This window comes from Fulmarus glacialis, unplaced genomic scaffold (assembly GCF_000690835.1).
Source record: "Fulmarus glacialis isolate BGI_N327 unplaced genomic scaffold, ASM69083v1 scaffold3435, whole genome shotgun sequence".
Lineage (NCBI taxonomy): Eukaryota > Metazoa > Chordata > Aves > Procellariiformes > Procellariidae > Fulmarus > Fulmarus glacialis.
Window position 1 is genome coordinate 59,258 of NW_009210982.1, and position 27,834 is coordinate 87,091.

A 27,834-nucleotide genomic window follows, 5' to 3' on the forward strand; every position below is an offset into this window, starting at 1 on the left:
AGTACGTATCTCCAAAATCTTTTCTGTGGGGCTGAAACTTATCGCTGTGGCGAGGGACTTGCTTAATGCCATTGTACCACTTAACATTCTCAAGGGAGGTCTTCAGTGGGATTCAAACAGCAGCTTGCATTATGCTGCTGCTTACATTACCAACCATTCCTGCGGCACAGGTGAAAACCCTGAGGCGCCTCCGCTCCCGTTAACCTGTCCATTTGCAACAGTTTTAAATCACAGGCAAGGACCAGAGCATCTCAGGCGGGCACGTTCAGCTGCGTGTGCCCGGTGCGCTCCCCAGCCCTGTCCCACCGGTGGCTGGGATATCCCGGCTATCAGCAGGCTCCCAAACAGCAGCTCCCATGGGAACCGCTCCTTCCTCGTGCTGGGGAATGGATACCCGTGTCGGTAAAAGAGCAGGCTGTCAGTGGTGCAACGAACCAGCAACGCGGGACTCGAGACATATATAAGTCCATATAGACTTACACCAGCATTGGTGGATTTTATCTGGAGTTTATGCTGTGTGTAACTTAGCACTCATGCTAACTACCCTAAAACTTAATCTTCAATCATTTTTATACTTTCTACTTCCAGAGTCTTAAACTGTTTTCATGTGTCAGCTCACCCATGTGAATGTCAAAGGCGATCGCTACAGAAAGACCGAAGGAAGTGACTATGAATTGACTTTACTCATAACAATTCCAACACAAGATGCCAATGAGAGTATGCAGTTTTACTGGGTGTTCCATCAACATTCTTGTAAAAGTGTCTAATAGCACTCACAAGAAAAAAATTAACACCTTCCCCTTTCACTGTGTGGCTGCTACAGCCTGAACTGGATTCCACAAAAAGGAAAAAAAAAAAAAAGTGAAAATGAAAATACTAGGATAGGGAAAAGCCTAATTGCTCCATTTCTTGTGAATGGAAATTTGTATTCTGGATGCATCATGCTGCTGACTGTCCAAGTGCTAGGGAGTTGGAGCAGATTGCATTGGCGATGGGAATGGGAGCAAAAAGTGTATGACACTGAACTTCATGCCATTGTGTGGAAATCAGGGAGCAGAAGAAACATCAGATGCAGGACTCTTCCGTAGCCTGGATGCTGATATATAAGGACCCTGAAGATAGCGTAGAAAGGCTGACATCACCATGTTATCTACCACACCTTGCTCAGCATGACATTTCAACACTAAATCTCATGAACGACCATTATCCCAACCATACCAGAATTTGGTTTTATGTAATTTTGGGAGTACACTTCTTACTCCTACATAGAAATGATGGTTATTTTACTCCAAGGACTTTCTAAAACGCTGTTAGTAACTGTATATTTCCTGCTTTACTTTGCAAGGGAAAACATAGTAAACAGGTGCTAAGTAAAGAGCATGTTATAGACATTGCCTAAATTACTGTGCTATTTTCAATTACTTCTTTGTATTGCAGTCACTGGTCTCTTGACACCTGTTTTTCTTCTCAGAGCAGAACCTAACAAGAGGCCAAGAGATGAAGTTGATGGGGGGGGAGGTTGTGTTTTGTTTGGTTTTTTTTTTTGTAAGAAGCAAGCGCTGAATGTCCAAAACAGTAGTATTGTGTAAATAAACCATTTAAGCAGATTTATTTTCTGTGCTCACTTGATCTGCTGTTCTTGGAGAAGGAAGCAAGTGACTTATCATAAAGTTTGTGTGTCACTCTCAGCTGTGTTTTCACTCACGTGGCTACTGCGATTCTTTTACTTTGCACATTTTCATTTTCAGCCTGACACGGCTGTAGTCCAGGGCTGCCAGGTGACAACTGCATCACAGGCGATAGATCTGCACCGCTGCTTTCTTAAGCCGGTAGCTTTTATTTGCTCAGCATCAAACACACCATAAGCATTCAACAGTCAGAAGTATTAATTCTGACTCTGGTGTGCTCAATCATACTATAATCAGCTGAAAGCCACCTACTTAAGTCACATATACCAGTTAAAAAAACTAAGACTAATACAGAAATCACATCCGCAGTGATTTTTAGAGGTCCGATTTGGAGAGACAGTTTCTGTCACACACTTAAAACAAGAAGTCAAAAAGTTAAAAAAAACCAAACACAAAACTCAGTAGCTCCCTCACTACTTGTAGCCACAAGTTAAGCTCTCCAGGTTATTTCTGGCACCCACCCTTCTCTCAGCCCCAGCACGCCACGCCGGCAAGTATCTCCACGTCACGCCAGCATGTCCATCCAAGGTCACACACACATGGAAACGTCAGGACCTCGGCAGTGTTTTCTAGCTGGTATTTCATGGCATGTTCCTTGCAGAAACGAAAAGCATGCCGGAGCCGCCGGGGCTGTATACGGAGCAGGCTTACCTTCCTAGCTGAGGGAGCTGCGGGCGGGAAGCTGATCCTTAGGAGAGGTGGGACCACATTCCTGCCGCGGCACCCGGCAGCTGCTGCTGTCGCTCCCTGGGCCACCCCACGGGCTCTGCAGACACTCAGGGAGCAGGAGGGAGCAGGCGTGGAAAAAGAGGGAAACATCACAGGCACCGCCACGCTCCGCTTTGCATGTGAGGAAGCAGAGCCATTCATGTCGGGTACGAGGAGCAAACGACTCCTTGACAAATTTTCTCCAAAGGGGCAAGTTTGAATACGTTTGAGGATAAAAACAAGGAAGGTTTATTTCAACATTACAATCAATTGATTCTGAGAGCTCTGAGCCTTCTCTGACGTGTCAGTCCATGGAAGCTGTAAGTGCTTTCTTCTCTTCATGGGTCTTTTAAGTCAGTTGTGTTAAAGCGGACTATCCTTGTGCTGGCAAGGTCCTACATCTGCTGTCCTCCAGGAGTACAGACAGCAGTGGAACAACTGACCTCTTTTCTGTTGGATATCCATCGTTTCAGCTATATACATGTGATGTCCCTGAATATTACTGCTATATCCCAGCAAACCAAGTTATTCCAGGCTGTAAAATATATTTCAATAGATGCATCACAAAAAAAATCTTCCCTCCCACATTTCAGTGGTACTGCCTGCCTTGCCTTCCTCCACAATGATGGACGTGGCAATGATGAGACCTGGCTAACGAAATACATTAGGAAAGCACTAAATACCTTCTTAGCTATCTTTTAACTGATGTGGCAGCTGGGAACAAGGAGAAGCCAGTTCCCCACGGAAAATGAGGGACGGCTCGTAGTCAGGCAGCGGGCTTTTTCTACGCACCTCCCAGGTCAGCGAGAGCACAAGATATGAGCTGTCATTAACAGACCAACTCCCATCCTGCCTTTTCCACCTTCTGTCTCTGCCCATTCTTATCAAACACCAAACCTCAAAAGAGACATTACTCAGTGCTGATAAGGACACCAGCATCTGACCTCCACCTCTGCCCCCCTTTTGCAGAACAAAAGTGAAACGTAATCACCTGCCCCAGCGTTTTTTTGCTTAAGCAAAGCCTGAATAAATGCGTAGCAGAGGCTTAGATTGATATATTTTGTAGAGTTGCATGTCCATTTATGAAACTGTTTGGGTTCATTTGTCAACGTGTGTTCAATTTTTTCCATAGAGAGTGTTACCACCGTAAGTTTATACCCACAGCAAAATTCTCTACACTGCAATATGAAATTTGCCTAGAAAACAAATTCAATTGAAAAGGACAGATAAAGATCCCAGTGCTTAAAAGTTAACTGAATGCTGACAGCTTTTTGTTAAGAGCACATAATTTTGATAGCAAATGTTTTGACTTCCTAATGAAGAACCTAAATCACACACCTGTGCATGAGGAGGAAAAAGAATGAAAATATAGGGTTCTCAGAAGAACTCCTACTTTATTTCACTAACTCTCAACTACAACTTATTCTGCAGCCCAGGGCTGGTGTGTAACAGCAGAATGAGTTTACTTTTTCTGCAGTCTAGTAAGACATAATAAAGGAATAATAAACTGTACCTTACTAGCTGGATCGCCAAAGTGTTTATGGGTTCTGAGCTTGATGATATTTTTACAATATGCATTGATCAAACATTAAGTCATGGTGGAAGAACCCTGTTTATTTTTGAGGAAGAAAAGGGATGAGAAGCAAATATTTTAAAATATAACTTCATTTATTGATATCATTTAAGCTAATTCTAATTGTAATGTTTCTGCACATAATACAGTCTTCATTATTAAAGCTATAGCAGATTCTAAAAGTAATGTTCATTTTGCAAATGAATGAAAATTAGTTTAATATTCCTATTGTTGATAAATTATCTTCAGTTACAATGCTCATGTCCAAGATAATGAAAAAGCCACAGTGGATGCAGTTGAGAGTCAAGAGAAATCTTGATATCATAGTGTTATTGCAAACCTATTTTTTCCAAATAAAATATCCCTTTTATCGGTAGAAGATGCTGTTCTAACTCTGTGACAGCCATACTCTCCTGGGAACTTCCTAATTCCTGAAAAGCCAGCTACCAGCGTTCATTCAAGACATATATGAACGATCACCTGAGAAATCTTTCAGAATGTGACTAAAAGATGAGGATTTACTAGGTCACTGAGTTGTGCTATATGATATTTACAGGAAAAGAAACTGTATACACACCATAAATGCCATCAATGCACACTTCATGCACATGAAAAAAAAGTCATGACACCCCAGCCTAGCAGGGCCAGACCCGACCTCTGAGTTAAGGCAGCACGGTGGAACCCCAAATAAAGATCAATCCCAAAAGGTTCTTCTTAAGCACCTCAAAATGCATTAGAAACTTGAATAGCAGTGAATTAAAGGATTGAACACTGTTGTACAAGACCATTTGTTCTTAAATGCTTACCTCATATATATATATATACACACACACACACATATATATATACATGAAATATTGGCATATTGCAGTAAGGCAAATTTAAGGTGTTCTGCTTACATGCAAGTCAGGAGAAGAAATAAGAGTCTCAGACAGTTCCTCAAGCATATGAAATTGTTCACTCTCAGGTGCATAGCTGCATAAGATGCCTCCTGCATTTAGATCTAATAAAATGTAACTTACGGGCTCTGTTCAAATCTGATACACATTTGCATTATCGATATACCTGCAGAAACGATTCTTTATTATGCTAGAACAAGATACAGAATTCCAATGGAAATAACATTTCTCTGTGGGGAAAAAAAACAGCACTATTTAAAAGACAGAAAAGGATTTTTTATTCTCATAGAAAACAACATTAAAAGAGACAATTCAAAGGAACCTGGGGGTAGAAAAAAGGGTGGCCTATATAGAAAAACCATGGACACAAGATTTTAAAAAAACCCCAAACTATACAATTGTTTTCAGTGTGTTTCCAAATGGGTAAAGTACCTTCTGAATATAAATCACCTGCTCTTCTCACCATTGCACCTAGGTGCTGTAGGACGCCCTTACAAGTGGCTATTGAAACACGTGGTGACATTCACGTCACCTCACGCAGCGCATTTTGTTTCAAGTGCACAAGTTCTGGCTGAGGGAAGGTTCAAGGCAAAGAAATACAAACACGGGTTCTGCTTCCCCAGCTCAAATCCATCCCCCGTGTAATGGTTTTCCAAAAAAAAAATAGCGGTTCAAGTACTACATTAAATGTAATCGAACAACGGGAAAGAAAACCACCCGTGAACTCTTTCCAGAAAAGTACTTTATTAGGGAGGATAAAAAGCACTGTTCAGAGAGTCCGAATAGGCATGGCCTTCTGCGCTGCCGGGCTCCTCGGGCTCAAAGTCATCCGGGTCTGGGGGCAACTGGTCGGTATCTTCATCGGAAGTGGAAGGGCGCGTGAGGATTATCCGAGGTATCTTCAGCAAGATGCGAAAGATTGCAAAGAAAAGAGTCGGATCAAGAGCAGGGAAGTGTTTAAAGGGGATATTTTAAAGGTACAGAGGAAGAAGGTGATGAGAAAAACATGCGAGAGCTGTAACACCGCAGGGCTTCCTGACAGGCAAACTGTTCTATGCCAAAAATTGCATTAATAATTAAAGCAGAATTAAGATAAATTGCCTTTTCCTCTCATTAGCTAATTTTTTAAAAAAACTTCCATAGGAAAAAAGAACAAAAAAAGATAAAAAGATCTTTAAAAAATAAAGACAAGTGAATATACATCTACTTTTATTTAACTTCATTATTCATTAAATTCATGCACCTCAAAGCAATAAAGGGTTAATTAAGGACCATAAAGCATATAAATTATTGTTCTTTGAAAAATTGTATATTTTGGCTTTTTTACTGACAAAATATATTTAAGGAAAACATTAAGACAAAATATCAATGTGTAAATTCGTTAGTTAATAAATATGCATACATGGATTTGATTCATATCAATCTTTTGGCCAAGAACTTTGTGTTCTTGGAGAACTACACTGTAGCATTTTAAAATTAATTTAAAAGCTGTGACTGAGAAAAACGTCAGGTTCTTTATGTATAGCCAAATAATGTATCAGTAATGGTTTGTATCAATAAACGGATTATTACAAATTTAACTCCGATGCACAAAGTCATCCTACTTTTCACTAATTTTCAAAAAAAGTTTAACATGTAATGAAAACAGATATAACAGTAAGCCGATATATCTTACAAGCAGGTAATATAATAATGTGTAATAAATAAAATGTGCATCTTTCCAGTAGTCTGAAAATTTTCAAGAAAGGTAGTATTTCTTCTTTATCAGCTACTCTGTTGCATTTATTCACACTTTATAAGAATGTTTAATGTTGACACCACACAATTCAATCATTTATATATTATTTCCTTGTTATACATTATCTGATTTAGGAAATGACACAAGCAGTAGATGCTTCATGGCTGTTTGTAGGCTGAAACCTACCTAGCCAGCCGGCAGGTTTCTGCATTGGAGTAAAATGAATTATTCCCCAGGCTCCACCAACTGTCTTCTCTTTCCTTTTGAAGAATAGCCTTTAGCTGTTTTGAATGGCAGTTATTGAAATACTCTTTATCAGCATGGTTTCTGCTCCCCAGCAATCCCACTTGCAAGGAATCAAATCCAACTGTCTAAAAAAGCTTTTCTTCAAACATTTCATGACTTCTGGAGTCTGATGCTTGCATGCTATCTTTCAAATATTATGATGGGACTAGGTCTTACAATAACAAATTGAATTTAATTGATGTAACAGAAAACAGAAAAAAAAAATCTAGCGGTTGGTGAAGCATAACCCTAAAAATTTAAACTAATAACATGAAGTGCTTGTGGGTTATTCCACTCCTCCACCACCCCAAACATACACACTCAGAGTTTTGATTTGGCACAAAGGTCCTTTGGAGACTTCTTTTTTAGGGACTCTGAAATACCCCTTATTTTAGAGACCACTATTCATTTTAATTATCACAAAAAAATTAGTCCTCCTTTTTGTCTTTTTTAATTAATTATCTACATCTGAAAGAAACATAAATCTGAGATTGTAACAATACTGCTAGAGGAACGAATCCCACAGGGTGCTCAGTTCTGGCACGAATACATGTCTCCCTATGTTCAATACCCTGCAAGCTGTAGTTAGGCTTTCACAACTTTCCCGAAAACTTATCTCATCTCCGTGATGACGCACCCTCTCCTACGCCCACGGTCTGAAAGCCTGCACACCTCTAGCACCCTGAGCTGTGCCGGAGCCTCTGGAGCCTCATCCCCTCCCCACCGGCAGCACGACTCTGCTACCAACGCCCCCGGTTAGGCTCCCCGTCAGACGACCGCCTGCCCACCGGATCGTGCTTCTGCAACATTTCTACGGTAATTGCATCAGTCGCTTCTGTGAAGTAAGTGGTGTTGGGGAAGTCTTTCCTCTAATCTTTCATGCTGCTGCAGATAAAGAGGAACCGGCACCAAATGACCGACCAACTTTCCACAGCGGAGGCTGGAGAGCGTCTCAGCCCAGAAGTGCTGCAAAGGCTGGAAACCTGCGCTCCCCAGAGGAGAGCGGGCTCAGCTCTGATCTACAGCAGTCCCTCTGTATCCTCTCCAGGCAGACGAAAGCTTACGCACACAGCCACTCACGCTGGTTTGGAGACATACCGCCGAGTTTCTCTAATACATCGAATATTCTGGTCCGAGGGCAGCCGTATCCTCCGTCCCTTTGCTTTCTGCACATCTCCCTGCCCACTCTCCCTCTGAAACCCCACGTGAACCCATGCCGCTGCTGTCCCCACACCCACGGCTGCTCCTTCCTCTGTGGCCAATGGTCCTGCTCTGCGCCCGCCTCCCCGAGGGGATGTGGAGGAGCCCTGATTTCCTCACAGCTGAATCATAGGTACTGATGACAAAACAACTCTCGGTTGCAGACTGTGCCACCTATGCAATTGCAAATTGAGAGCAAACCCAATTAAGTAATAGAGTATGCATTTGTACAGGTCTAGTTCAGTAGCAAGAGGCTCAGGCCTCTACTTTATCTGTGTAAAAAAAACCAACACAAAATGGAGGTAGGAACCACACATCACAGTTCTAACTACAGTGGCCTTTCCATCTTCACCTAACTGTCCCCTAGGAACCCAGCACCCTCCATCACTGCCTTCACATTCACCCTCGCTCCAGGAAAATCACAATCTAAGCTTTATCAGCTTCCTTTCCTCTTCCAGTTTTGTTCTTTTTAAAAAACAAAACAAAGTAACAAAACTCAACAACTCTATGCTTGCATTATCTTTTGTTGCGTCCTTTTCTCAAACCCAGTGCTTCTCTTCCCAGAATCCCAGGATCCCACGGGGATTTTACCCTTGCTTTCAGATTTCCGTGCTTATCTTCATTGACCGCAGCTGAGGGAAGACAGGAGGACAGATTTCATGTGCAAAAAAATGGCACAGCAAAGAGGAAGCAAACTATCGCCCCTGTCCATTACAGGCAGGGCAAGACAGAGACATTTAGGACGGAAACAGATCATAGATCTATGTCATGGGCAGTGGCAATAGTTTGCTGTTCTCCTGTCTTCCCTCAGTCGTGATGCACCAGGAAACGTACATTCAAATACGAATATTAAAGAAAAGCTCCAAGAACAGGGAAAACCCTTCCAGCACGGGCAGCTGAGCTCGAGTTGCTTGCCTAAGGCATGCGGGAAGGTGTGGAATTTCCATCTTCTACCAGTAACTCTTCAGAAAAAGTTGATCCTGGTGTAGGAGGACAGATTATCCTGGATCCTGTGTTGTTCCATTGTTTTACTCCACTAGTTTTTCCTAAATAGTGTCTGAACTTGTTTAAAATATTTCTGTCGAAATCGCAAAGTCCTCCTACTCACTTTCCATCATCATGCACTCATCATCAAAATAATACCTGAAGTACCAGTCAATCCCAAACCATCAAAATATGTAGAATACCTTTTCAGAAAAATGTACGATTAATCGTTTGAAACAGCTTACTATTTTCCTTTCTTCCCCTGAAATTGTATTTTCAGTGCCTAAAAAGTAAACTTGACAAAGGACATGTCCTGTACCAAAATCAGTGTGTTCACTATGGGGATTTCTTTCACTACCTTGTTTGCGTCTTTCTTACACTTTTTCAACATAAACACTAAGACTTCGGACACTAAAAAGATTCACTAAAAAACTTCTGTTTAAATTTTTGCAGCCAACACTGCAGCTGAATTGCCCCAGGTTATTTAAATAACCAGGTTTAAATTTTTGTGGTTTTGTGTTTAAAGTTTTGTTTAAATCAGGCATAGCTAAAAATCAAATTATTTCAGACACTCTCATTTAACGGAATTACCACCCTCCATTGAAAGTTGGAGTCCTTCAGCCGAAGCACAGACACGGGCTGTCTATGCTCTCCTAGTCCCGTGCAAGAAGCAGTAAAATAAACCCGGCTAAATAACCCGGTGCAATTCAGCTGCAGTGTTGGCTGCAAAAATTCTTTCATATTGAAACAGGACAGGAACAAACCCACGACTAGCTACGATGCTTCAGTTGAAAGTGTCTTCTTAAAGCATGATAAATGAGATGCCCTGCCAACAGGTTAACATCCAATAATTTTTAACTTCCAGTGGTGCCCATATGCTTTCCTTTTCCACTTCTAATAAAAACGTTTGTCCAAAAGGTTGCAGAACAGTCCATAAAGGACAGTTCATTATGTCTTTTTATAACCTTTTCAAAACCAAAACCAAACAGAACAAACCCCATCATCTTTCTTCTCTTTTATAAGCCTTCCCCTTCCCCTGACCTCCCCCCTCACAGGTCCATACTCCGATCTTAGCAGAAGAAGAAAGCTCTGAAGGCAAGAATCACGGCTAAAGCCCGAGCTTCACATGAAAGGCGTAACCAGCAGCGACAGGGCAAAGCATGGCTGAGAGCAAGGCCAGCCGCCGGGGAGAGAGGCTGCGAATCAGAAGGTGATATGACACATGAAAAGCCCAAGTTTGAAAGAATAGGGGCAGGGGAAAAGGATTTAGATTGGCCTTTTGGAGGAAAACCAGACATACTTTTAACCCTAATTCAAACAGATCACTTTCTAAAGAAAATATTCCCCAGCTAGAAAATACCTCTCGTAGGGAAGCCTGCCTACTTCAACTCCATTTATCTAAATAGTACCTATTTTTGAAATTTGACTTAACGGCTGATACTTCCCTGACACCAGTGCTAAGGCTGGTACCTTCAGCTGGTGGAAACAGTGGAAAATAAAATAATCTACCCAGTTGAGAACATTTGCAGGGGTTTGCGTAAACCTTGTGAATAACGTTGAGATTTCATACTTAATTTTACCTTTTTTGTCATCACTGGCAGTAGTACTTTAGACTTGAAAAACAGGGAATTCAGACTTCTCGCTGAACAATGAAAACATGCCTTTGCTAGATGCAAAGGGTTGCATTTGATAATGACTGTATTAATAACCCATGGCTGCCCAGGGCAGTGGTTGAGTCACCATCCCTGGAAATATTTAAAAGACGTGTAGACGAGGCGCTTAGGGACATGGTTTAGTGGGCATGGTGGTGTTGGGTTGACGGTTGGACTCGATCTTAGCGGTCTTTTCCAACCTTAATGATTCTATGATTCTATGATTCTAATAGAAGAAACTGTCTGCACCAGACAAGGGCCGCTCCAGGTGCTTTCCCCTAAAACTTCCTTTGTGGGAATCTTCTAGGGATTGGTATCTTTTAGAGGCCAGGTTTAAAACTGGGTATTTTCTCCACTTCTTTTTGGGATAGCAAGAGAACATGTTGAATGTTTTCTCTGTCTCCCAGTGTGTAGTATATATAACATTTGGGCATGTCATATTTAGAGCAAATCTCCTTTCTGTTCTTCCTATCGGGCAGTTCAGTGGCAAGGAAGGTGGAGTTCAGTCAAACTCACTATCGCATTTCGTAGCAGACAAAAATGAGAGATCAATGTCCTTCGTGTCACATCTGCGATGCTGTCGGACACAAAAGGCTTTTATATGACTCAAACTGCTTACAAAAATTGTCCTTGCTCCATTTCTTTCATCTTCTAATGTACCACTAGGTAGTGACTTCCCTGACACTGGAACCTGATACATAGATTTTCATTAAAGTGCTTTCTGTGTAATCATTTATGGCCTGATGCTATAAAAACATTGAAGAAAATGCATTGCTTTGATCCCATCGGGAGACTTAAAAGGTACTGCCCCCATAAGCAGTGCTACCCATGGCCCAAGTTACCAATCCTTTGATTTTGAAGAAAGTTCATCGCCCCTGTTGAAAGGCAGCGGTCGTACCTGAACGCCTGCAGGAATTCAGTACAGCCTCCTCCCCTGCTGAATTCCCACAGAGTCCATGACGCCGCCTTTCACAAGGGGAGATGTTGCTGATCATTTGTGTAGTGGTTCAAATATTCATCCTCTTTTATTCTCAAATAGTATGCTGTGTCCTACAGCATGGTTCCAGGTGCCTTGCTTGAGTCTACTTGTCTCTTGTATGTGTTTTTGCTTATATTGTCTGCAGTGCTTATATTGTCTACTATATGATGGGTTTACTTCGTAGATTTTTTTTCTTTAACTTTGAGATATTTGAATATGGTATCTTGAAAAGATCAATTAATGACCTTTCTTTTTTAAAGGTTTTTCCTATTTAGCATTGTTAATTACAAGCTTTGCAAAATCCAGTAATTTAAAGTTTGAAATGAGTCAATTCTGACCGAGTCCTATGAGAAAACTATTTAAAAGGAAGAGAGGAAAAAAGATACACTGTGCAAACAGAAGCATTTGTTTGGAGCAGAAACTTAATCCCAAATTCACAAAATAAATTCCCTAACCACTAGATTATGGAGGTAAATACAGTGCCTATACCACACACCTTTTATCTTTCATCCTGACTCAGAAATACTCAGTTACGTAGATAAAAGTGGAATCAAACCAGCAGATGAAATGGAGAAGGAGATCACATGGCAGATGGGTGCTTACACGCCGCTGAAGCTCACACGATCAGTACAGGGTTAGCTAAGCCAACAAGGCTGCGCATGGGCTTCTCTGCAAGCATGTATAAACCTGCACAAGATGCAAGGCAGTGAGGAGTCAGACTCCTGACGTCTACATCTCACTTACCTTGTCAGAATAAAAAATAATAATATAAAAATACCAACACCCTTACCTGACAAGATTAAGAGTCATGAAAATGTTTTGGAGAAGAGATAAAGCAGTTCTTCATTAAAAACTTGAAGACTGAAATATTAGGTCATATGGTGTTATGGGAACAGGTCAATCAAACACTGTCTGTGAGCAAGGTCTTTATTGTTTGAAACCAGTTTCAGAAGAAATCTTGTCTTTGATGATGATAGGGACATTCTGAACCCCCCTTTAGTTGTCTTCTTTTATAGTGCTTCTCTAACCTGAGTATTCTACTGGTTTTGCTTTTAAAATTGAAAAAAGTAAGACAATGACTAAAGAAAGAAGAAGGATGTTTTATTATGTTTAAGTTGTATGATTACAATTTTCTGATATGGCTAGAACTAACCTGCTCAGATTAATAAAGGGTTTGATACTTAGATTTCTGAAGATTTTTAACTGGTGTAACTGCATCAAGACTTTTTCCTGAAAAGTCTGCATCAGCTGGAAATGAAGAAGATAGATTCTCCTGTGATTCTCATCCATGTAAGGGTTCTCATGACTTGCATCTAAACAATGTGGGAGAAAGGCAGAAAACCAGCAACCTACGTATTGTGGGAGCACGGTATATGCTTATTCACTTTCTGCAGGCACAGGAGCATTTCGCTTTGATACACATTACAGGTTCTAGTATACCAAAGTTGTCTGTTTTCTCACCATATTTAGGAACATTTGGTACTTCTGCATTTTTAACAGAGCAACCAAACCATTTGGCTTTTTTAACTTGAAGTTCTTCAGATTTTTCCAATACTGCAAGTTTCTTTTACACAATCACTTTTAATTGACTTCCTTGAAAATCCTCGATATAAGTGACTCTTGTACACCTGGTAAATTATATGAAAAAATCTAATTGAGGAAATTCCCAGGGCAAAGGCATACAACTAAATAAAATAATATGGTAAGAATGAAAGTGAAATACTAGATTAAAATATTTAAGAGATTTGATATTCATTACAAAGTATCTAATATCCTTATGATGTTGATAGCCCCAAAAATGGATCAAAGAAGATGACATGATGATACATGTCATAAAATGACAGGAGATGCTGAAACCTGTCAACACTCTCCATTCACTCAGACAAAATCCATTGGGAATTTCAGTCAGAGCTTGAATGAAAATATTTTTGATGGAGAAAAAAAAGAGTTGGTTCTATGTTTGAGAGTATAAGTAGGAAACAAAGAGCAGAGGACAGAAGACAGAAAAATAGAGAACTGGAAATAAAGACTCCAGAATCCAAGTTAAAGTTACTCATGTTAAAGTCAGCATGGGACACTATTGGCAATGTTTGTATCCCTGATTTTTTTTTTTTCCCCTGTAGGTAGGCATGCAAAATTTTACACACAGTCTGCATGTAGATAGCCATATCAGTTGTGGTTCTAATCTGTTATATTTTGATGTACATCTTTACACAGATACTCTTATTTTAAGATTACCATTTTAAAATCCGAAGACTCGGTTTAAGTTCAATTAAAATATTTTTATTTTGATATACGTATTAAACGAAGTAAAATAAACAGATTCCATATTTTTGAGGTGTGATTAGCATAACTGAGACAAGTTTGTAGATATACAGTATGTAAAAAAGTATCTAATTGTAACTAAAGTTCTGGGGCCTCTACATTTCAATAAAATACTCAATCATAATTAAAACCGAGGGCAATTCTCATTTTCCCTTTGCAAAACAATGACTCAGAATGAAAGGACTTTTCATTGTTTGTCCAATTAATTACTGGTCATTCACACTGTCAAGAAATCTTAAAGCTGGCACAAAGGGTTTGAAATTGAGTTTGGCTGGATGAGTTAACAATTCAAATGAGCCTTTCAGAAGAAGTTAGAGCAACCAGGCCCATGGAGAACAGAGAGGAAACCTGAATCTGGCAGCAGCATCGCCCTTTGTAATGTCAGAGCACCAAGCTCGGAGACGGGATGGGAGATGGCAAGAGATGGCTAGAGGGCTACGGCTAGCAACTTAGAGACAAATATTATCACAGATAGCATATGCAAAGAGGATGTTTGTTAAAATTCAGTAAAAATAAATAGATGAAGACAGAGTCTCTGCTGGAAGGCAGGAAGCAGTGATGACATGGAAGAAAGGGAGAAGGAAGATGGGCGCCATCTTGCACATAATTCAGCTTTTGCAGGAAGAATAATAGGAGCCTTTGGCTTCTTTGCCACCATGTTTCTCTCCTTCCCTCCCTTGATGTAGACACACCCATCTTCTCTTGAAACCTCGTCAGAAATACGAAGGAAACAAACCTTCCTAGATCCTAGCAAAGAAGAAGATTCTGCATTAAGGTCCTACTGCCATCTGCTTATCTGAACATGCAAAGCATGTCCTTCATAAGAAGCCAGGCTGCAAACATTTTTCAGATAAGACAGTTACTGAGGAATAAGAGGAACTTCACCAGAGTAAACCCAGAGCGAGAGCAGATGAGATACTGACCAGTTCCCGAGGCAGCAGGATACTCCGCAAAAGCCCATAATCCTCAAGACTGATGAATGCTGCTTTAGGTTAAAGGCAATAACAGACACAATTTGCTACAGCACAAAGATTTTGATTAAAAGAAGAAACAAAACCAGAAATACAAATGTTTCTCCATGAAAGAACTTGCACATTGGCTACTTTTGACACTTGGAACATATTCATCCAGTTGACTCCCTCTGTCTACTGTGCTCTAAGGTAAGTAGCTTGGTCTAATCTGCCTCCTCCTTCCCTTGCAGCTGAAGAACTTTCAAGGGAGGCAATTATTTTCCAAGAGGCGTGCAACATAAAAAACGGTAACTTCCTCTTTTTGGATGAAAACACTAAAAGTCAGATACTACCGCAACAGATCCAGGCCATTAGCAATGCATGAATCAACCCTTCCAACAGTGGTTCCTCTAACTGGAAGCCTCGTGCTTCCTGCAATGCAGGTTAAGACCATAAGAAACAGCTACCAAGTAGAGCTAGACAAAAAAAAAAAAATTGATGGAAGCGTTTTCAACTGGAAAATAAAACTGGTCTAAATGTTTCACAAGGTGATGTTGGAGACCAGAGGCCTCAAAATAAGTTTCTTTAAGCAACTGAATAGAAGAGAAAACCTTTGTTAGTCCATCTCATAGACAAAAGCTGCAGCTTAACCCTTCTTAAATGGTAATCCACATAGGAAACCAGAGGAAACCAGATTTGCATGGTCTATTTGCTTACTTTTCAGTCAACTAACAAATCACATTATTTTTAAAAATGTGAATGGTTAACAAAAACTGAATGTGGTCTTTGATTATAGTCTTTTTTATAGTAGATGAACTTTCATTTTTTGCCATTAGCTGGGTTGTGAATGTTATTCTTGGAAAAGGATAGGAAAAGGCTGGAAGAAGAGGAATCAAACAAAGCATTCCTTTGGCATTTGCTGTAGGAGAAACAGTTGTTGCTTCCTGGTACTTCAGGCTTAATACAAGTAGGATGCTTTTTGACCTTAATCATTCAGATACCTTGATCATCTTATATCTTCCTAGAAAAGCCATAATTTCAGGTGTGCAGGCAGATGACCATGTTTGGGGTAGGTCTTCAGAGAGTTGAATTTTTCAGAGAAGTTCACAAAAGTGGATCAGATTTCTAAAAGCCACCCTGTGGGCTCAGCCATTTCCTTCTGTGGCATGTGTGGTAGGCTTAATCTCCTCTGACATCAGTCACCTAAAATATGGGCATGCAGTCTTAGCCTGTCACGCAAGTTCAGTCAAAAGATAAAAATGGTCACCTCCAGGTAGCAGCTCAACCTCTCCCTCCTAAGAGAGGCACCCTGGAGATGCTGCTCCTTCTATTAGCTAGCGAGGGAGTCCAGACAACAGAATAAACATTTAAGCTGGAGGGAATGGACACCACCCTTAAAGTCCCCAGACCAGAGTGCTTCAAAAGCTCTGGTCTGCTACGCTGAGCTCCTCCAGAAGCCACGTCCCGGCTGCAGTGACAGCCAAGTAAACACATGGTGGGGTCACTGATCTTTGGTACGTGTTCTCCTCTTACGCAGCCACTCACAAAGCCAGTCTTTACCATCTTTACTAGCATTAATGACAGACAACACAAAGTACTTAGCTAAGAATGATTTGTTACTCACTGGGGCCATCTTACTTACTGTTATGACATGGTGTACTGCCGGGAAGGGGCTGCCCTTGGATGAAGCTTCAGTAGGACCAGCATCAAGGACGTCAGGTTCTGAAACGGGGGATGCCTTTAAAAACAAAGCAGGAGAAATGCACATTTTTATTCTGAATGCTTTTTAAGAAGAGCAATTCCCTCCCTCTCAGGTTAGTATACAAATGCCTGGCCCTGTCATTATATATGGTTGCACAACAAAAGCAAATAAAATTGCAATTCCTGCCATTCCCCATTTTTGATGAACACACTGTATATTTGAACTGTTGAAATGGTCAGTTCAAGAATAAGAAGTTGTAACACATAGTATCAAGAGAAAAATGCTGGTTATTTGTACACAGATTAGTCCTGTGGTCAAAACATTAGGACTCCTATAGCACACCTGAATGCATTAATTCCTTCTCATCCCCCACACATACAAAAAGCAGAGATTTTTTTTCTACTTTCTTTAAACAGATGAATGATTCTGCCATCTTGTGGGAGACAGAGAAACCATAGCTATTTGTAAGATAACAACAGCAGGACAGAACCGTATGGAACAGAAATTTCTTCTGTCTTTTACTTGTTTCACGACTCATTAAATGAACAGACCTTAGTAGCTAGTATATTTCAAATATAAGCCCCAAAAGTAAGACTGAATTACAGCCTCATGGAGGAACCTGAGCAAAGTGGTTGATTTTTAAGATACTGACTTTACCAGAAACTCTGCTCAGAAGTTAAAGGTACAGCAACTAAAAATCTTGGGTTTTTTTCCCTGATGATCTGATAATGTGAAATATGTAAAGAATTATTTAAATTCTCTCACGTATTTGTTAAAATACAAAAATCAGATAAGGATAATCCTGTCATAGAAGAAAAAAGGTAAAATGATACAGAATTTTATCTGTAATTAACCTTTTAAAAAATGTTAACCGGAACACAATCCTCTATTACTAAGTCTATAGCATAGTTTTACAAAATTAGTACATTAATTTATCATTAATTTGTCTTTGGCTGATGTAGGTTGTCTCCTTATTCCTGGCAATTTAATAGACACACAATATTGCTTGCTCTATCCTACCTTAATTCAACAAGGAGTATACTGGGTTAAAAACTAGTAATTTAACCAGGTATAACTGACAAGAGAACAAGAGCTGAAAAAAATTATGGACGAGTTTCACCTCAAAGTAATTTTGTAGAGGCTCTCCTCCCACTCTACCTTTCTTAGCAGGTGGAAACCAAACAGTAGGTCAAAAATATATATCACAAAACTGTACATGATCACCACCGGTCTTGGGAACCTCTGAAGCTCAAGAGAGTGGCTTCTGCTAGGAAAGATGAGGCTTGAGGTGGAGCAGCCCAAGAGACGCATTTATCCCTTGGCACTTGGCACTGTAAGCCTCCATCAGGGGAGTTACTTTGAGCTGTTCTCTGCCAACCAAAAATTACCTCGGAGAAACAAGCTCATCTAGTTTATATTTCTTTGTAACAACTGCAAGGAGCTTATCTAGTAAATCTAATACAATGTCATAAGAAAGCTTCTTGGACCAAATACTACTGCATTTGTGCTTACGTAACTGCTTACTAAGACCATTATTTTCCTTTACGAATCAGCCATTTAAGTGAATAATATTTTGTTAAGCACTTTGAACATAAAGATCTGAAAACCAGAATATAATAAGAAGGAATACAACAATTTAATGTCATTATAATTTCTTTATAATGTAGTTTGAGAAGTATCTAAAAAGCTAAGGCAAGCCTAGATCTAGATCTCAAATTCCCCAACTCTGAGTGATTTGATTGAAAGATAACAACAAGAGAACACACTCCACAGTGACAAACAACCCACCTACCTCTGCCACTCTGTCTCCTGCTTGTACCCCAGCCAAGTCTGCTGGACCATCTTTCGGCAGCCGTGCAGTCATCATCCCCTGGTAACACAAAAGGCAGGTTTCAGACCTGACAGGGTTTCTTCCATTGTTCTTAGATGTAAACAGCAAACGGGAAGTAATTAATTTTCAAGCCTTGTTGTTCTGCTGCCTCTATTAAAATAAAAACTAAATGTCTTAGCACATTAGCGAGAAAAAAAAAGCCTCCATGGCTGGCTGACACATGCAACAATGAACAGAAGTCATTAATTGTTTACACTGTGCCATGGGGGACAGACTGGGAAACAAAGACTTATTTAAATGATAATTAAGTGAGAAGATGTGAGAAATACTTCTCTCAAATCAGGTTAGCTCCTGAGAATGAGCAAATGGGATGGGAGAGGCATGTGGATTGCCAAGGGAGTGGCCCCAAATTGAGGTAGAAAGTGGAAACTATCCAGTGGTGTTTCAGCCATCACGATGTCTTTGGAAAATCATCGGGTTTTCTCTCCAAAATCATCCCTCCGGGAGCTTCCCCATCAAAATCTACTGCCAGCTTCTACATTGGAAAATAAGTTACCCACGTTTACCCTTGTTAGCTTTATTACGGAGACAGTGATGTTACATGACGAAAATCTCAGAAAGAAAGCAACAAAACATCATAGCTTCAAAGAACTGCTCATCAGTTTCTTTCTAATGATTACTAGATAAATTTTGAGTAATGAAATGCACCTCATCATTGTCTTTACATGGAGATGAGCCCTTTCCACCAGCAATGCTAATACCAAGACTCCCCATTTGACTGCACACAGTAATGGTTATCTGGAAAAGAATTATAATGAATAAGTGGCCTGATTAATCAAAAACATTGCCTATTAATTACATGAGCAATGAAAATCTACCTCCCACTCTGAACACGAGCAGATTTGCCCCTATAGAGCTCAGCCCAGATCAAAATGGTGCTATGCTTCAACACTGGCACATGCAAGACTAGCCTTTACTCTTCAATAACACCAAGAATGCATTATTTCTCCAGGTTTTAGAGTCACACCAAAACCATATAAGGCTGTTTATAAGGCTGCTGACCAAACCAATTGTTTCATAAAACCCACTGATTTACTGAGCATTCATGATGGCAACAATGCCAGTACACAGGAGGAGTGAAAAGTAAATATTTTTTGATAAGTTTATGAAAAACCTTTGCTTTGGAACCTCATTTACAGTCTGATTTGCTTACTCTCAACTCTTTTGATAACAGATAATGGATTCTGAGCACTATTACGGTGATTTTCTTTTCTTTAAATAGGCTTTCTGTATGAATGTGTTAACTCCGTCAAAAGATTTGACAGTACTCTAACAAATGATTTAAAAGTAAAAATATCAGGAAGCTTTTGAAAAAGCAGCATAGATTGTAATCTATCTATCTAGTCTATTCTCCTCCTGCTGGTATCAGCAAAAATTTAGTACAAAATCTTAGATAATTTTTTGATTTACAGAATTCACAACAAAGGCCAAATAAAATTAGTTTCAAGTTCCAAAGACAGCTTACATTTAAGAATTATTCTTCCCAGTTGTTGTTGTTTTTTTTTTCTTTAGTATATAATATGCTTGGTAGTAAATAGTAATTTGCTAATTGTTAAAACAACAATCACAAAAAAAAGAACACCTTGCCATAGTGCAGTGGGAATCTGAATGCAAATTGCATTTCACCTGATCACATTAGCAAAATGCTCTTATTTTCGTTGATTTGCTTCATATGTCTAAGACAATTCAGGCTTGAATAACTTCTTACATTTCATAATTAAGAATATTTCAACACAGCTGCATTTCGAAATATAACAAACATATGCAGTTACTCTTGCACGTATAACATACTCATCTGAAATTCCTAATTCCTAAAAAGGTATGAAAATACCCTATCAGTCAAATGAAAACCACCCTGCCAAATGGTGGTTAGACTCAGCGTTACCCGCACGCTCGAGACTTCACAAGCCCATGATTACCAGCAGTGCTTTGGTGCCAGGTCCCAGCACGGGTGCCACGCCGGGAGAGCTGCCTTTCCTGGAGGCTGCATCCCGCCACCCCGGGACGCAGCACAATTCTGCATCTCCCGCCGCAAGGACGGTCAGCAGAGGTGTGATCCGTACTGGGCCACCCCTGGGAGCCAACCCATAAAGCACGTTTCCTCCTCATGTGCTCCAAAGCATGCCAAGACGGGATATATCCATTGAGTTCAGAGTATAGCTTTCTCCATAAACTTCAGCCCAAATCTTGCAGTTCTCACTGATACTTGAACATTTCCATCCCTTTTCACGGGATGGAGGCTTTCTCATGCCGTGAGGGTAAGGCCATGCCACTGCTCCTAAACCATGGACTAAGTGAAGACTTAGCTGAGTGCCCACCTGCACACACCCTTGGCTTGACCTTCCAATACCAAAGCTGGATATATAAAATGAGACAGTATCGAATGGCTACAAAGAAAGCTTTTTTGTTTTCTTAACGGAAAACTCTTTTTCCATATAATCCAGTGGGAGCAAGGACAAACCTCAGCCTACACTCTGTGAAAGATAAGTCTCACGACATCTACCATACAACGTCCCCGCTTCTTTGCATGTTTTATAAACTCCCTCGCACAAGCAGCGGACCTCCCCATGGATATACGGAATTCCCCACGGACACGTGGACTTTCCCACAGACACACGGACTTCCCCACGGGCACGCGGAGTCCCCCCATTAGCAAGCCCAGCCCATGCAGCAGTTCACTACCTTCAGCGGGGGCTGTGGCGCATCCACCGCCCTCAGTTCCTCCGGGATCCGGCCGCTCTCGCCGGGGAAGCTGCCTGCTGCCGAGATGGGTGGCTGCACCTTAGTGTTAGTCCCTGGAGGAGTCTTCCCTTTCATTGCCGACTTGTGCTTTTCTTGAAGAGCTGTTCTGGTATTTCTTTGATCTCTCATGTTATCGTCGGTATCAAAAAGGCTGCCGGAAAACTTGGAAATAGGTTCCTGGGGTTAAAGATAAAAAAGGTAAACACGGCAACAGCAAGAATACTTATCTGATACCCAGACCCTACCCATGGTAAATTGGATTTGTTCCTCTCTATCACATTGCTGTACATTAGGATTTGTTTCACTGAAGACAAAACTACAACTTTAAAGCAAATGTACAGGTATTTATCTTTTACCATTATTTCTCTGGGCATGGTTTTCTCTCAACATGGGGGTGGAAATTATGGGAACAGGGAGAGGACTGGGATTCATACAGCCTTTCTCTAGATCACCTGGCACACACTAGCACATATAACACACATATACCCAACTAAATCCTGCAATGCCCTGAGAAAATGACGGAGCATGAGAACGAGACTATTTTGGGCAGCGTCTGGCAGCTCCGCAGCACTGAATCCGCTGTCCCTGGGCAAGGAACCACACACATGAGGCAAAGAAAAGGGCTTTCCATACAGAAAATAAAACATTTCTCACAGTTCCTCAAGACTCACGTTCTGGTTTTGGGAGCACAGGTGTGAGAGGGAAGGCAAGCCCTTACCCTGCATCTACATCTCTAAGAGAAGATTTTGTTTAAGTAATTGGATTGACTTTATTTAGCTGCAAACGGCAATGAGTGGAGACCCGCAAATTCAGTAATTTAGGGGTCCACTGGAAGTGGAGCCTCAAAGGTGAGCATCCCGAAGCCTGCTTTGAAGGCTGGCTCTAGGCAGGCTGTTCCCACTCTGAGATGCAGTGAGGAACTGACAATGTCACCCTATGCTTAGCTAAACCACAAGGGCTTGAGAAGAGAAATACGCAATTAAAACACATCCACCAAACAATTAAAGCTTCAGACAAGTTTGACTGCAAAACACAACGACGTTTTCCAGTTATCAGTTATGCTAGGCAAAGTGGTTAAATGAAATTCAGCCATGGTATCTGAATTCTGTTCACATTTTATAGATACGTTATTGATATTTAGCTGATTTTTGCTCCTTAATTTGATGGGTAAGGAGCAAATCTTCATATTACCTTAATCCTTCTATCTTCTGTTGGCAGTAAAATGATACAGCAAACAAAGGTCAACACCTTTGAAAATAAACCCCATAAATGTCTTCCTAAGCTTGGAAGTTTAATACCAGACATAAAAAGCAGTGGCATTTCCATGAACAGCTGTGCAGAAACCCCACTAGACACTTCAGTTTTCAATCTACGTCAGAGCTTTCCCACATCTCTTTTTGGTTGGGATGGAAAGAAGCATTGTCAACCCTGGGGAGAGCAAGCAGGGCATGACTGCTTCCTATTTTCACTTAAAATTAAAAGGGAATTTGTTTAGCTTTAACTCACATAAAACATTCATTATCTTTCTTCAAGACAGAGAGACCCCTCTTCAAGGCGCGGGGCTGGCTAACCCGGGCCCATCAGTAGTGCCGTGGGTGCCGGGGAGAAAGGCCAGGAGCAAGAGTGGGGGCTGGAGGAGGGGGCACACCAGCAGCAGTCGGGGGCTAGGAAGGGAGCGGAGATCCTGGCAGAGGAGCAGGAGCCCCAATTCCTCCCTCAACTCCCAGCAAACATCTGGAGGAAAGACTGGTGAGCAATGCCCTGAAAGGGAAAGGCTGCAAGAGTGCAATCCCAACCTCCTTTTCCCAGGCTATGCCCAAGAAGAAGAGCCAGGCTGCTGCCCAGGTGACAGACACCTGGTGGGCACAGGCTAGAGAAACCACAGCACCCAGGGTTTCCCAGACATCAGCATTCTTGAAGAGCGCTATCCAAAACTATACATGCAGTGGAGTAGCACTGCAACCTCGTTTTTCTACCATCCAGTCCTTAGGAGACACCGAGCTGCAAGCGCTGCTAACCACCTGCTTACCTGAAAGAGATGGAGGGATGTTGGTACTGGGGATATAAGTAGGAGTAAAATAAAAAAAGTACGTACCTCATCATTGCTCAGGTTACTCAACCTGCAAGTTGCACTGTACTCTCAGGGGTTGGATGGATTGTTTAATTGCAAGCAAAGCAAAGGAATAAAACATTGAACGTGATTCTGTACCCTCTGCACAAGCAAGGACGTGAAGTACAGGCAGTGCAGCCTCCCGCTAACCCAAAGCGCTCGACAGCACAGCACTACAAGCAGATTGGAGTTTCTTGACGGACACACAACATTGTCCCTCCTGACTTCAAGGAGACTACCTACATCATCAGGATCCTCCAGCTCCTCCGCTTCTTGCTCGGGACTGATCCTTCCTTCCCTCCATTTTCCATTAGCAGAACTGAATTTGTACAGGTTACCACCGTGAAAACTTTCCTTTCCTTTCAACGAGGCCCAGCGAGAGCCCTGGGAACTCCAGTTATGGCCACTGTACAGTTTAGGAGACTTGGGAAGCCACTTAATAGAGTCCTGAGAGGAAGACGACAAAAAAAAAAAAAAGCCAATGAATAGATTTTAAGAAAGTGATTGCAGTATGTACGTGCAGAAATTGTCTGGAAAGTTCCGCAAGGTATTTTAGTATCTTGTAAATACTGGGTTTCCCCTTTTTACCTTGAGAGGTACCTTCAGTCCCAGAGAGACACTTTGCCAGCTAACGGGCAATACTGGTGATACAAAGAGCAAGCGAAGGCTGCTGAAATTAGTGGAAGCCTTCAGGGACTTACATCAGTGTGGAACCAAGCCCACCTTCAGCATCGTAAAGAAGAATTAATGATCAACAACAGTCTTCAATATCGTTACACTCTGTACTATTAAGAAAACAAACAAGAGTACTTAAACCTTTAGTGACCATTTCATCTCACGACCTGAGTTAAAAAAAAAAAAATCAAGTCATCCCCATCTTTTCATTATTCATTAAATAAAATGTTCCATTTCTTGAACGGTCCCAATAGAAAGTACAATACTAAATTGATCTTTTAAGGTTTGCTGATTTTCAAAGTGATTATAGTCCCGTTTTCCCAAAACATCCATTACTCATTTACATCCAAAAAACTCTACCTCTCTTCTTCATACACAGAAGTTCATACATGACAAGTTGTGTCAAGGTTGCCTATATACCTTAATTTCACTGACCTTCAGAAGTCATTATTTTTCAAAGTAACCTTTATCTTTCTTTTAAGCTTTATTTTAATAAGCCTTTAAATTTTCTTATGGTGATACAAACCCAATGGCAGAAAGCAGCCTGATGCCATATAGACAGATACATTAACGCACGTGCTCTAACAAGGTAAAGAGATGGAGAACACTAACGAAAAGAATTATCAACAAGCTTACGGTGGGGCAATCAGCAGCACACAGCGACTTTCACATTGATTAAACAGATATTTGATTCAGATTTAACCATTCTTTAAACTCCCATTTTTCCTTTTTAACGCAGAATGGTTCTATTCACACACACACGGATTTCTTGCTGTTATCAGCATCCCAGATGTCACCATCTCTATTAGATCTAAGGTTGAGAAAGAAAAGGAGATATGACAAGGCTGTTCATGCTGGACATACTGATTCACCTCCAGCTGCCGACGGAGCTCCCCTTGGGATTCTTCATTTGCTTTTGGTTTTAGGATAGCTGAAAAGACTAAGAAATGGACAAGGACAGTATCCCAGCATCTCATTGGAAAATATTATAGACCTTTCTGTGAGTCTTGAAAAGATCGTAGCTCCAACAAAGGATTATTTGCATTGTACATAGAAGGCATGATTGGCCTCTGTAGGAAATTTGCTGTTAAACCACATCTTGAACTGCACTGACACTCAGCGATACCACTCTTTGCTGATAAATAGCCCATATTTCTGGTTATTCTAAACCACATTGCTCAGGACACTCGAGCTGATTGTCAATTTAGTTCATCAGTGAATTGAATGCGAAAGCAGCACAAACAATCATGACATGGTAGTGGCTCCCATTCCTCCTGACAATTCAAAACACAAGGCAGGATATCTGGTATTTCTGTACGCTTGCCTTGAATAAGGAAACATAGGCTACCCTTAAATAGAAGCTTTGTTTCCTATGAATATTAACTAGGTGGATAGCAATTCTAATCAGGTAGGTAGATAGCACACCAGGCTGAAATTCTTTGCTATTGTTTTGGTATGTTTTATTTCAGCTAATGTGACACCTCCCAGTGTTCAGGGTATTTCCAGAGACAGTTTAAATCCTTGCCAACTTTTAAGCTCATTAGGAAGTCATAAAGCAATTTCACTCTAAAAATAAACACAGGTACAGTGAAGCATTTAACTTCTTCCAAGGAAATGTCTCATCCTTGTTTGACCCCGATCCCTAATCCTAAACTATAGCTTCTCAAACCTAGCCTGCCACATTCTGTAAAACCAATAAAAGGCTATTCTCTCAAGGTAACAGATAGGGATTTCAAATTAAGCTTATGCTGACAATCACTTCACCATCTTAGGCATACGTTCAACTGCTGTGGTAGCCTCCCGTACCCATGAGGAGCAGCTGATGTCCATCAGTAGATTTCCCATCCCCTATGCCCCTCGCAGTAGGAGCTGGGGAGGCAGAGCTGCAGGGCACTCCTGCTCCCTGCCTGCCTTCTCCTACGGCAGGATGCTCTTCCTCATGCTGACATACAGCTATGAGGGAAATTCAGTATCTGTTTCACACCTCACGCCTTCTGTAACCTAAGAGATTTTAGTCTTCAATATTCTTGATCTACAGTACTTTAAAATAGAAACAAAATGACAATTCTGGGTAAGAGCTGTTCACATGTTCACTAGGTCTATACAATACTCTGGATGGCATTACCTTTATGAAAGCAGTTTCACAGTTTGGCTACATCAACGGCGAAAGATTTAATGGAACAATCAAAAGTGCCTTTTAGCCTACATTTGCATGTACCTATTGTAAGCAAAACACCCTGTGGATTATGCTTTCATGAAATAAAATGGAGAAACAAAGCCAATGAATGCTGCTGCTGTGAGCATAGGCTAACATTACTTTGAAAACAAATCTTAATCCTCAATCATTTTTTACAACTTGATCCTTTTTGATGAAAAAAAAGGGGGAGGAGGTGGAAATAAGATAGTGGACTTTTAATCCGGAGTTCAGTAGCAATATAAGGTGAGGAACAGTGAAAGCCAGGGATGCTGTTGCTGGACCCATGGATTGCCAGAGTGTTACCATGCCCAGCTCTTCGCATCCTTTTGGACAAAGCCAAGGTGCTACACAGCGCTGCAAGTTCCTAGGGAGGCCAGTCACATGCAGAGTTTGCTACAAGGAAGAGAAGCTGCAGCTCTGTTTACTGTGCTTTAATGCTTTAATGCAAAGCAACCACTAGAAAAGATTTTTTTACCGGATTTTGTTTTCCCTCCCAAAAATAAAACCAACTCCTTACTCTGATGTATTAATGAAAATTGCGTTAGATGGGCAATAAGCTCCCATCACCCCTCAAGGTGGAAATTGCTACAGTTCAGCGAACAGATAGTAGATTTGTACTCCAAAAATAAAGCTACCTTTAAAAACCTCCAGTAATTTATTAGCTCATTCTCATTATATTAAATACTATAGGACCATGCTTTGAGACAGAAGAGGCTACTGGTGAATATCCTAATATTCAGAGAGAAAAATCAGTTCTCCTTACAGAATTTTACAGATGGTAATTGGTCTTCTTACCACCCAGGTAAGGTAGGAAGTTTCTTCTTGTGTTTTATATGGGGAAGCTGAGGCCGAAAAAGATCTAAAAGGTCAATGTTTTAAGTCACTAGTAGCAGACACAGAGAGAGGTACATAGATCTACATTCCCTTAAAAATATTTGGAATAAAACAAAGGAAGAAGGCAAATTCAGCATTTAGGACTTTAAGCTTCACGGGTATTTGGACTGTGTAACACTGATGTTTTGAAAATGCAGAAGTTGTTTGGAGGGAAAAACTATTTATTGGCCTCAGCAGTTGTTATGTTCCATGGAAATACCTTTTTCATCTCCCTTCATTAGTAATGATCTTAACTGATTGGTAACAGGTCATTTTCCTTCAATATTTCACCAGCAAGTCAGGTGGGCTCCCTTTTTACCTCCTTTCAACATGTTTTTCATGTTTTTAAAGGCAGTCTCTTCAGAACACACATACTCCTTTGTATCATACCCCTGTGTGTTAAAAGGACAAATTGTTCTCATAAAGTACAAGGTGTCTATTCCGATAAGATCTCACTAATAAATCCTCTAGAGAATGAATTTCCTCCAGGCAACAAAGGTGTGCAAATGTTATGTATCACCCTAAATCATTCTGGCAAATGAAAAAGAACCCAAAACACCCTAACATTAAAAGCCAAGACATGAAAACCACCCACATTGCTGAAGTACCATACTGAAACCGTACAGTGACAATGGAACACCCCGCTCACAGCAACAGCCTGGT

At 40.8% G+C, this 27,834-nt stretch overlaps 1 protein-coding gene across 1 annotated transcript in view; it reads right to left on the reverse strand.

Moving 5' to 3' along the window:
* The window catches only part of MLIP (muscular LMNA-interacting protein), an 81,195-nt gene extending 55,249 nt beyond the window's left edge, over nt 1-25,946 (reverse strand). Inside the window, exons 1-4 of the mRNA XM_009577331.1 lie at nt 25,908-25,946; nt 23,670-23,873; nt 21,257-21,493; nt 18,476-18,553 (exon numbers count right to left, since the gene is read on the reverse strand). Of these exons, the coding sequence (XP_009575626.1) occupies nt 18,476-18,553; nt 21,257-21,493; nt 23,670-23,873; nt 25,908-25,946 (558 nt within the window). The remainder of the gene's footprint in view (nt 1-18,475; nt 18,554-21,256; nt 21,494-23,669; nt 23,874-25,907) is intronic.
* Between the last annotated feature and the right edge of the window lie 1,888 nt (nt 25,947-27,834).